Raw genomic sequence first — 12,380 nt, 5'->3', positions numbered from 1 at the left:
TTTTCCCTTATGTTTTCTTCTAGGAACCTTACTGTTTGATATCTTCTGTTTAAATCTTTGATTCATTTTGAGTTGGTTTTTGTACATGTTATGAGAATAGGGTTCAATCTCATTCTTTTGCCTGTAGATATCCAGTTTCCCAGCACCACTTATTGAAGAAACTGTCCTTTCCCCATTGTGTGTTCTTGGAATCTATGTTGAATATTGTTTTATTTTAAATGCTTGGGTGAATTTCTGGACTTTATATCCTGTTCCCTTGGTTGATGTGTCTGTTTCTACGTCAGTGTCATGCTGTTTCTATTAAATAAGCTTTATCATGCATTTTAAAATCAGGGAGCATGATGCCTCTAGCTTCATTGTTTTTGCATAAGAGTGTTTTAGCTGTTTGGGGTCTTTTCTGGTTTCACTTGAATTTTAGGATTTTTTTTCTATTTATGTGAAAAATGTCATTGAAATTTTCATAGAGATTGCATTAGATCTGTAAATGTTGTTGGGTAGAATGGACATTTTTGACATTGAGGTGCTGAATGGATGAAAAACCATGACCCAATAATATGCTGCCTACAGGAGACTCATCATCTCTAAGGACACCCATAGACTGAAAATGGAGAGATGGAAAATATGTTCCATACAAATGGAATCCAAAAGAGAACAGGAGTAGTTTTCTTTATATTAGATATAAGAGAATTTAAAAAGTGAATAGTGACAAAAAACGTCATATGTAATGATAGAGATGTTAGTTCATCAAGAAGTTTGGCAGTTGTAAATATGTATGCACCCAACATTGGAGCACCTAAATATACAAGGCATATATAATAAAAACTGAAGGGAGGGAGGGAGGAAGAGAGAGACACTGCAGCTGCAATACAATAATAGGAGACATCAATACCTCACTTTCAACATTGGACAGATTATGTAGACAGAAAATCAATAAGGAAACATTGTACTTAAACCACATTTCAGACTAATTGGTCCTAATAGACATTTATAGAACATTTCAGCTCAAGTACATGTGGAATATTCTCCAGGATAGATCGTATTTTAGGACACAAAGCAAGTCTTAACAAATTTAAGAAGATTGAAATAATATTAAGCATCTTTTCTAATTACAATGGCATGAGACTAAAAATAACAGGAGTAATCTTGGAAGGCTCACAGATGTATGCAAATTAAGCAACATACTTTTGAAAAACCATGAGTCAAAGAATAAATTAAAAGGGAAATTGAGGCAAATGAAAATGGAAACACAACCTACCAAAACTTATGGGATGCAGCAAAAACAGTCCTGAGAGGTAAGTTTATAGCAATAAACATTAAAAAAGATAGAAAATATTAACATTGAACCTCAAGGAACTAGAAAAAGATGAACAAAGTATGCCCAACCTTAGCAGAAGGAAGGAATAAGGAAGATTGGAGCAGAAATAGACAAGATAGAGACTTGAAAAACAACAGAAAAGATTAACAAATCTTAAAGTTGGTTTGTTGAAGAAGTAAACAATATTGACAAATTTTTAGGTAGACTTAGGAAAAAAAACAAAAGAAAAGACTCAGAATCAGAGATGAAAGTGGAAACTGAACAGACAAATAACCAGTAATGAGATTGAGTGGGTAATAAAAAGTCTTCCATCAAATCAAAGCTTAGGACCAAATGACTTTTTTGTTGAATTCTACCAAACATTTAAAGCAGAACTTACACTAATGTTTTTCAAACTCTTCCAAAAAATTGAAGAGGAGAGAATACTTTCAAATTCATTTTATGAGGTCAGCATTACCCTGATACCAAATTCAGGCAGTGTTAATACAGGGAAACTAAAGGCCAATATCCCTTTTGAGAATAGATGCAAAAGGCTGGGTGCAGTGGCTCATGCCTGTAATCCCAGCACTTTGGGAGGCCGAGGTGGGCAGATCACCAAACCTGTGTGATCATTTCAATAGATGCAGAAATAGTATTTGACAAAATTCAACATGTATTCATGATAAAATCTCAACATAAGAGGTATAGAAGGAATGTATCTCGGCTGGGCACGGCGGCTCATGCCTGTAACACCAGCACTTTGGGAGGCTGAGGTGGGCGAATCATCTGAGGTCAGGAGTTCAAGACCAGCGTGACTAACATGTTGAAACCCCATCTCTAATAAAAAGATGCCCATTCTCGCCACTTATATTCAATGTAGCACAGGAAGTCTGAGCCAGTGCATTTAGGCCAGAAAATGAAAGAAACAAATGAAAATGAAAGAAACAAAATGCATCCATATAGTAAAAGAAGGAGTGAAATTTTCTGTTTTCTGATGACATGATCTTATATGTAGAAAACCCTAAAAATCCACCAAAAGAACCCTCTTATAACTGATATACAAATTGAGTAATGTTGCAGATGACAAAATGAACTTGACAATCTACATTGTTTCTATACTCTAACAATGAACTATCCAAAGAACTCAGTGAAACAATTCCATTTATGATAGAATCTAAGAAAGTACTTTGGAGTAAATTTAAGTATAGGTGAAAGAGCTGTATAGTGAAAACTATAAAACATTGATGAAAGAAATTGAAGATTCAAATAAATGGAAAGATATCCCATGTTCATGGATTTGCTTTCTATCTCCTGCAGCTCCCCTTCTCAAAATTGCTTTTCTGTTTTGTTTTTTTTTCCCCTTCTATTGGTAATGATGTTTTTTGCTTTTATACTGCAAGCAGTGATTTTAATCTGGGGCAGTTTCTTACCCTAGACAACATCTAGAGATATTTTTGTTTGTCACAACTTAGTGTGGCGGGGGGATCCTACTAGCATGTAGTGGGGACAGGTGAGGGATGCTGCAAAACACCCTACAATGGAAAGTCCCCACAGCAAAGAATCATTCAATGGAGAATATCAATAGTTTAAAGGTTGAGAAGCCCTGCCTTAAAGTAACCTTTCTCCCCCGCATCTACCTGCAAAGTATGAAGAGACAAAAGCCAAGCAGAAGTAATGGTTGATTGTTCTAAGGAACTCAGAGCAGTAAGAAATGTTTCACTGGAGAAGGAAGATTTCTGAAGTCCCAAATTAGGGTACCAGTCCTTCCTATCTTGGAGTCATGGGATTTTCTTGTGGTTGAGATGGGAACACCTGCCAAAAAGAAATCCTCTTGCCTGATACTGATGCTTATGCAGTTCCTCCCATTATTTACTCAGCATCTTGCAGTATTACATAACTACTCAGGTCTCTTATGTGTTCTAATTGTATATATTCAACATGTCACTGATTTTGCTATTCATTATTCATTTTTTGTCATTTTGTCAGTTAAAATGGCCAGTGGATCTGCCTTTGCCTGAAAGAAAGACTTCATTGCTCTTAAAATTGTGAGATGTTGAAAGATTTCATATTTTTGATTGTGGCATGGTTCTAATCATACTAATCTAGCTAGAACTCAGTTCTTGCTTTAATCTTGCCCTGCTTGAACATGAAGCTATTTTCATTTTGTACTATATTATTTATGCAGTGTGGTAAAATGTCACTTTGCCTCAAGGTGACCTTTGAAGTTATAGGGAGCCTATGTTTTGATTAAAATACATTGTGTGGGGTGTTAAGCACTTTTAGTGTATAAGGGAAGATGAAGGATTTCACAGGGCAAGTGGGTGGCTGTAAATTTTTACATAGAGATCAAAATTTGTTTTTTAGCTATGAGCAGAATCCACGTGGTATTTGGAGAAGAATTGTGTAGACTTATGCTATATTATGGCATTTTTTTAAAGAAAATGCAGAACAAGGCAAAGCGAACAAGAAAAAAAAATGAGATAGGACTTAAAATGACTTCATAGGAGATGAAGCCTTTAAAGTTCATTGTTAACTAGAGGGAGAGCCTCTAAATTCAGAAACCAAAAGGAAAGAACCCATAGACAAACCTAGGTTGTTTGTAACATAAAATATTTGTAACATCATAGATTCCTTATCTTTTCACTGTATAGTTTTTTTTTACTTGTATTACTCTTGAATTTTTAGGGGCAGTCATACATATGGTGGATAGGTGTGAGGAGGTAGGACAAGAATTTATGAAATTCCTGTATAATTTTTTAGAGGAATATACTTAACCAAGTACAGTTTTATTCTAAAATTTCTTCATGTTATAGAAAGATTTACCTATATATTTAAAATGACAGTCTCTTTGACTATAGCGTACCAAGAAAGGCAAAAGGAGAATATGCTTGAGAAACCACAGTAAGCCAAGCAGAATATCAGACCCTTGGGATTTAATGGAAGAGTATTCTTGGTGCTTTCTTGTAGTAAACTGGAGTTCATAAAATCATGAACTATGTAAGGGAATTTAGACTTCTCACAGGGCAGAATTGCTATAATATATGTACTCTGTTTTGTCTCATCTTAATATTTATGACTTAATTTCATGAAATCAGTTTCACTTTTAAGTTTTAAGTTAATTTCGTATTTTTTTCAGTGAATATCACCTCTGCCAGGCAATTAACCGGCTGTAGTCGCTTTGGTCATATTTTCCCTTCATCTGCTTACCAGCACATTAAGATGCATAAGAGAATTCTGGGGCACTTGTCATCTGTCTACTGTGTAGCATTTGACCGAAGCGGGAGAAGAATTTTTACAGTGAGTGTAAAATTTATAATATGGTAACATATATAGAATTACAACAATTGAAGCCAGACTGCATGGCATTGCATTGTGCTTTGTAAGCAGTTCACTTTTTTTGGATATATGGGTGCAGAAAAAGATGAGTGGAAATTGAAAAAATTTTCTCATTTTATATAAGTAAACAAGTGAACAAAAATGTTTACTATCTTCTTGGAAGTTTAATTTTAAAAAGTTAAATCTTCAGAAGACCTTATATTCTAGAAGTGGTTAATTTATGTGAAACAAGTGTACTCAATTTCATTTCATTCAATTTTAACAAACATTTATTAAATGTTTTGTTAATGTGTCACTCAGTGTAATTGCTGCCAGTTTTCCCTAAATAATGATTTCATCACTTTTTTTGATTAGATAGTTGAACTACACCGTGATGAAGATTATAGCTCTTTTTTATATCTTTTTTTTGGTTTCAGTACTGGTTATTTTTTAAGCTGAATTTTTATTAAGCAGATAATACTGTATGCTTTTGAGTACAAAATTGTAGTACACCAGTATTTCCAAAAGAAAGCTTAATCTCATTGCTTTAGTATTAACATAGAAGTGTGGGTAATAGCATAATTTTATTGTTATATTTGTATGCTACAACGAATGAAGTGGAAGTTATTCGGGAAGTTATCACACCTTAGAGTTTATTTTGGACTCTTCCATTAGTGACTTAATGGCTCTAAATGCGTCACATAAGTATTTGGATGTTAGTGATCATGATGAGGATGATGAATGCTATATTTTAATAAATAGATAATTGTTAAGTAACTTTTCTACCATGGTAGAGTAGAATTGCTTTTTACTGTTCACTCTTCTGAAATTCTCAAAAGGAAGTTTAATATATTTTTACCAGAAATTATCATTAATGGGTAGCCTCATGTTTACTGAGAAATGCATGTAGACTTTAGGTTAAATTCTGAATAATTTGTGGAAAAAATATTTAAATAATTTAGAAAAAAGGCTGTCAAGCCTAAAGAAAGAAATGATGGTAAAAATACTTAATGCCAAATCACTAAAAAGTGAGTTTAAAATATTTTGCGTTGTCAGGATTGGTGGTAATTTTGAAAAGTTCTTCACAAATGCCATTGTCACTTTGGACAATGCTTTGTTATTGCTATCATTTGGACATCATTTATACTTGCTACTGGATCCCTATTATATGTAGAGAGGAGACTAGAAAGTAAAGGCTTAGAAGTAATTTAATAAAATCTTCTTTTTGGCTATTTTTTGGGTGGGGGTATTGTGGTGAATTTCTGCTTCATTATAAACCTATTGTCCTTTTGTTACTATAGGGTTCAGATGACTGTTTAGTAAAAATTTGGGCTACAGATGATGGACGCCTTCTTGCTACACTTCGTGGACACTCTGCTGAAATTTCTGACATGGCTGTTAACTATGAAAACACTCTTATTGCCGCAGGCAGCTGTGATAAGGTAGTAAGAGTATGGTGTCTTCGAACTTGTGCACCCGTTGCAGTCCTTCAGGGCCATTCAGCTTCTATTACTTCCATACAGGTAAGAAAAGTGATAAAATTTAGCTTGAACATATGTAAAAAAGGTGAGAATTCTCTGATTTCATGTTACATTGTATAGATAATACCCCAAAGAATAACAAGAGAAAAATGCTTCCTTCTGGACTTTGCTCCTACCCTGCAGCAAGGTGTTTTTTTAAGTTCCTTTTTCATATGATTATCTTTTTTAATAAATAACTAAAAAGATGATTTAAAAAGTTCTATAAATAGAGTGAGATATCTTATTTGTATTTGTTAAGAAGGGAGAAAACCTGTAAATGCCTTAAGAGCACACTCTTTCCTATTAGGATATAAATGGGTTCTACCATCAGAGAATACCGTAAACACCTCTATGCAAATAAACTAGAAAATCTAGAAGAAATGGATAAATTCCTCGACACATACACCCTCCCAAGACTAAACCAGGAAGAACTTGAATCTCTGAATAGACCAATAACAGGCTCTGAAATTGAGGCAATAATTAATAGCTTACCAACCAAAAAAAGTCCAGGACCAGATGGATTCACAGCCGAATTCTACCAGAGGTGCAAGGAGGAGCTGGTACCATTCCTTCTGAAACTATTCCAATCAATAGAAAAAGAGGGAATCCTCCCTAACTCATTTTATGAGGCCAGCATCATCCTGATACCAAAGCCTGTCAGAGACATAACAAAAAAACAGAATTTTAGACCAATATCCTTGATGAACATTGATGCAAAAATCCTCAATAAAATACTGGCAAACCAAATCCAGCAGCACATCAAAAAGCTTATCCACCATGATCAAGTGGGCTTCATCCCTGGGATGCAAGGCTGGTTCAACATATGCAAATCAATAAACATAATCCCACATATAAACAGAACCAAAGACAAGAACCATATGATTATCTCAATAGATGCAGAAAAGGCCTTTGACAAAATTCAACAACGCTTCATGCTAGAAACTCTCAATAAATTAGGTATTGATGGGATGTATCTCAAAATAATAAGAGCTATCTGTGACAAACCCACAGCCAATATCACACTGAATGGGCAAAAACTGGAAGCATTCCCTTTGAAAACTGGCACAAGACAGGGATGCCCTCTCTCACCACTCCTATTCAACATAGTGCTGGAAGTTCTGGCCAGGGCCATCAGGCAGGAGAAGGAAATAAAGGGTATTCAATTAGGAAAAGAGGAAGTCAAATTATCCCTGTTTGCAGATGACATGATTGTATATTTAGAAAACTCCATTGTCTCAGCCTAAAATCTCCTTAAGCTGATAAGCAACTTCAGCAAAGTCTCAGGATACAAAATCAATGTGCAAAAATCAAGCATTCCTATACACCAATAACAGACAAACAGAGAGCCAAATCATGAGTAAACTCCCGTTCACAATTGCTTCAAAGAGAATAAAATACCTAGGAATCCAACTTACAAGGGATGTGAAGGACCTCTTCAAGGAGAACTACAAACCACTGCTCAATGAAATAAAAGAGGATACAAACAAATGGAAGAACATTCCATGCTCATGGGTAGGAAGAATCAGTATCGTGAAAATGGCCATACTGTCCAAGGTAATTTATAGATTCAATGCCATCCCCATCAAGCTACCAATAACTTTCTTCACAGAATTGGAAAAAACTACTTTAAAGTTCATACAGAACCAAAAAAGAGCCCGCATTGCCAAGTCAATCCTAAGCCAAAAGAACAAAGCCAGAGGCATCACGCTACTTGACTTCAAACTATACTACAAGGCTACAGTAACCAAAACAGCATGGTACTGGTACTAAAACAGAAATATAGACCAATGGAACAGAACAGAGCCCTCAGACAGAATGCCACATATCTATAACCATCTGATCTTTGGCAAACCTGACAAAAACAAGAAATGGGGAAAGGATTCCCTATTTAATAAATGGTGCAGGGAAAACTGGCTAGCCATATGTAGAAAGCTGAAACTGGATCCCTTCCTTATACCTTATACAAAAATTAATTCAAGATGGATTAAAGACTTAAATGTTAGACCTGAAACCATAAAAACCCTAGAAGAAAACCTAGGCAATACCATTCAGGACATAGGCATGGGAAAGGACTTCATGTCTAAAACACCAAAAGCAATGGCAACAAAAGCCAGAATTGACAAATGGGATCTAATTAAACTAAAGAGCTTCTGCACAGCAAAAGAAACCACCATCAGAGTGAACAGGCAACCTACAGAATGGGAGAAAGTTTTTGCAACCTGCTCATCTGACAAAGGGCTAATATCCAGAATCTACAATGAACTCAAACAAATTTACAAGAAAAAAACAAACAACCCCATCAAAAAGTGGGCGAAGGATATGAAGAGACACTTCTCAAAAGAAGACATTTATGCAGCCAAGAGACACATGAGAAACTGCTCATGATCACTGGCCATCAGAGAAATGCAAATCAAAACCACAATGAGATACCATCTCACACCAGTTATAATGGCAATCATTAAAAAGTCAGGAAACAACAGGTGCTGGAGAGGATATGGAGAAATAGGAACACTTTTATACTGTTGATGGCACTGTAAAGTAGTTCAACCATTGTGGAAGTCAGTGTGGCAATTCCTCAGGCATTTGGAACTAGAAATACCATTTGACCCAGCCATCCCATTACTGGGTATATACCCGAAGGATTATAAATCATGCTGCTATAAAGACACATGCACACAGATGTTTATTGCAGTACTATTCACAATAGCAAAGACTTGGAACCAACCCAAATGTCCGTCAATGATAGACTGGATTAAGAAAATGTGGCACATATACACCATGGAATACTATGCAGCCATACAAAGTGATGAGTTCATGTCCTTTGCAGGGACATGGATGAAGCTGGAAACCATCTTTCTCAGAAAACTATCACAAGGACAAAAAACTGAACACCGCATGTTCTCACTCATAGGTGGGAATTGAACAATGAGAACACATGGGCACAGGAAGGGGAACATCACACACCAGGGCCTGTTGTGGGGTGGGGGAGGGGGGATGGATAGCAGTAGGAGATATACCTGATGTTAAATGATGAGTTAATGGGTGCAGCACACCAACATGGCACATGTATACATATTTAACAAACCTGCATGTTGTGCACATGTACCCTAAAACTTAAAGTATAATTAAAAAAAAAAGAATATAAACAGGTTCTAACTTGAATATTGGCATACCTTGTATTAATATTTAATGCAAGATGTTTGCCAGTCAGATTTAGTATGTGTGTGTCTGTGTTTAGGTTAATGTGAGGGACATTTTTATTCTTAGTTTCAGTGATTTTTTATTTCAATTTGATGGCATCATCACATGGATGTCTACTAGGTATTTCAAACTCATTATATTCATTATTAACTATTTTTTCTTCCTTAGATCTTCTCCCCAAGCCTTTTCATCCAAACAAATGGCAATACCATGCTTTCAACTGCTCAGAGTAGATCATGCCTTTTATCTTTCTCTTATACTTTGTATCTAACTTGTCAGCAAATCATGTTGGTTCTACCATCAAACTGTATCTAGAATCTGGCAAATTCTCATGACCTCTATTATTGCTATCCTGTTTGAAGGCACTATCACCTGTGGTCTAGATTATTGAAATAGACTTCTAACCGATCTGCCTGCATCTTCCATTCCCTTTCCCCTGCCCCCAGTTTAGTCTCTCAGTTTAACAGACAAAGTTATTTTAAAATGGCAGTTAAATCGTGTCACTGGTGCTCAGGACCATCAATAGCTTCCAATCTCAGAGTTAAAGCTGAAGTCTTCACAGTGACTCACAGTGCTCTGTATTCTCAGCCTCCTTGGCGCTCTTCAATCTCATCTATTGCGTGTTTGTTTGCCTTTTTCACTCTGCTTACTGCTGGCCACTTTGCTTTTCTTGAACATTCTAGGTACATGGCTGCCTTTGCTCTTAACTGTTTCCTGTCTCTGGAGTGGTCTTCCCTGGATATTCACATAGTTTGTTTTCTCAGTTTCTATGTGCTTTGTGCACATGTCACCTTCTCAGGGAGACCTTCTCTGACTACCTTATTGCTCTGATTAAAATTGTAAACCACTGCCCCCCCCACCCCCTCCACTGTGTGCACAGCAACTCTTTATCTTCCCTTCTGTTTCATTTTTTTGTCTGTAGTAATAGTCATCTTTTGGTATTCTTTACATGTTCTTTATTATTTGTGTATTGGCTGTGTTTATTAACATCAGTGATATATTATTCTCCCACGTTTTGTATTTTTTTTAACAAAATATAGTTAAAATGGTATGATGCTAATAGTGGTTACCACTGAATGGCAGAATTACATGTTACTTTTTTTCTGTTTTTCCACGTTTCCTAAGTTTTGTACAATAGGTATGTATTAAACAGTCCGTAACATGATTTCTCATTTAAAACAATTCTATTAAACAATCCGTAACCTGATTTTATTAAACAATCCATAACATGATTTTTTTATTAAACAATCCGTAACATGATTTCTCATTTAAAGCAATTCTATTAAGGCACATTAATGGGCCAGGTCCCCCTTTGTGATAGATGAAGCAATTTAAATGCAATGGAGATAAAGGTTTCAATATTTCTTCACTTTATAAAATTATACTATTTCATATTTAATTGTCTAATTCCTGTAGATCTGAGATCAGCAAATATACAGGCCAGATAGTAAATATTTAGGCTTAGCATGTCATACAATCTCTGTCACAACTGCTCAGCTCTGTTCCCATAGTGCAAAAGCAGCCATAGACGGTGTAAGGCGACTGTATTCCAATAACACTATATTTACAGAAGCAGGCAATAAGCTGAATTTGGTGCGTTGGCCATAATTTGTGGATTACTGCTGTAGATTTTAGAGTAAGCTTTTGTTGTTGTTGTTGAGACAGTCTTGCTGTGTAGCCCAGGCTGGAGTGCGGTGGTACGGTCTCAGCTAACTGCAACCTCTGCCTTCTGGCTTCAAGCAATTCTCATGCCTCAGCCTCCTGAGTAGCTGGGATTACAGGCATGTGCCACCATGCCCAGCTAATTTTTTTATTTTTAATAGAGACAGGGTTTTGCCATATCGGCCAGTCTGGTTTCGAACTCCCGACCTCAGGTGATCTGCCTGCCTCGGCCTCCCAAAGTGCTGAGATTACAGGTGTGAGCCACTGCGCCCAGCCAGATTAAGCTTTTTAATGCAAATTTCTCCATCTCAGAAATGAAAATACAGTTTACCCTTTGTATCCGTAGATTCTGCATCTGTGGCTTCAACCAGCTGAGGAACAAAAGTCATTTGAAAAAAATTAACATTCGTACTGAACATGTACAGATTTTTTTCTTGTCATTATCCCTTAAGTAATATAGTATAACAACAAATTACTACAGCATTTACATTGTATTAGGTATTATCAGTAATCTAGAGATGATTTAATTTAAAGTATATAGGAGGATGTACATATGTTATATGCAAATACCATACCATTTTATATCAGGGACTTGAGCATCTACTGATTTTAGTATCCATGGGAGGTCCTGGAAGCAATGTCTCAATGATACCAACGGAGGACTATATAGGCATGAGTCCTGGTTTCTTTACTGCACATCAGTTATTAATGAATAATATTAATGAGTAATTTTTGTTTGAATTCATCTCTGTTGTCTTTAGAAGTTCTGTGCTTCCAAAGAAGCTAAGTAAATTACTTCAAATTTCTATAATGATAATTTTCTTTTGATTTGCATTCAAAATGTATTCAAACCCTATATATCTTAATCCTTAGTCATCGTCTCAATGGAAATGTTTAATTATCTTCATTTGGGATTTTAAAAACTCACTGACATGCCAGAAACTCTTGTCCAATTTTCAGCTTTTTCCTGTGTCCCAGACATCAGGAGCTCAGTTGTTCTTTTCCCTTTTCTGTGATTCTTTTCTGAGGATATGTAAAATACTGAGAGTAAGAGCCTGAGTAGCCCACATGATAAAGGCCTTGATCCTTCTGACATAGTAGTAGTCCTCTATATTGACAACTTAAGTTTTTTTTTTAAACTTGATCTCCATTTTCCCACAATGATATGATACGAATAACGATTTGAAGTATTTTACATTATTTATGGAAACAAATGGCTTACATCTAAAAAAGACAAAATTATATACTTCAATTGAATGGAACTGGATTTTAAAGTGAAATAAATAATAAAACCAAATACTTGGATATTAACTTCCCAAGTGTTTTTAGATTTACTTCTAATCCTCTGCCCATCTGAACTATAAAAATTCCACAGTTGTTTCTATAAG

The 12,380-nt window shown here is 35.7% G+C and overlaps 1 protein-coding gene across 8 annotated transcripts in view; it reads left to right on the top strand.

Annotated features, from left to right (window-relative positions):
- BRWD3 (bromodomain and WD repeat domain containing 3) overlaps positions 1-12,380 on the top strand; it is a 137,328-nt gene that overhangs the window by 59,852 nt on the left and 65,096 nt on the right. For 7 of the 8 annotated variants that reach the window (XM_016943270.3, XM_016943269.4, XM_063804100.1 and 4 more), the window contains 2 exons: positions 4,431-4,591; positions 5,911-6,132. In XM_016943270.3, coding sequence (XP_016798759.1) covers positions 4,431-4,591; positions 5,911-6,132 — 383 coding nt within the window. Of the gene's footprint in view, positions 1-3,316; positions 3,340-4,430; positions 4,592-5,910; positions 6,133-12,380 lie in introns of those variants that run through there. The other variant, XM_016943273.4, reaches the window with a different exon arrangement.

This window comes from Pan troglodytes, chromosome X (genome assembly GCF_028858775.2).
Source record: "Pan troglodytes isolate AG18354 chromosome X, NHGRI_mPanTro3-v2.0_pri, whole genome shotgun sequence".
Classification (NCBI taxonomy): domain Eukaryota; kingdom Metazoa; phylum Chordata; class Mammalia; order Primates; family Hominidae; genus Pan; species Pan troglodytes.
Note: the sequence above shows the minus strand (reverse complement) of the source record. Positions and strands in the feature narration are given on the sequence as shown.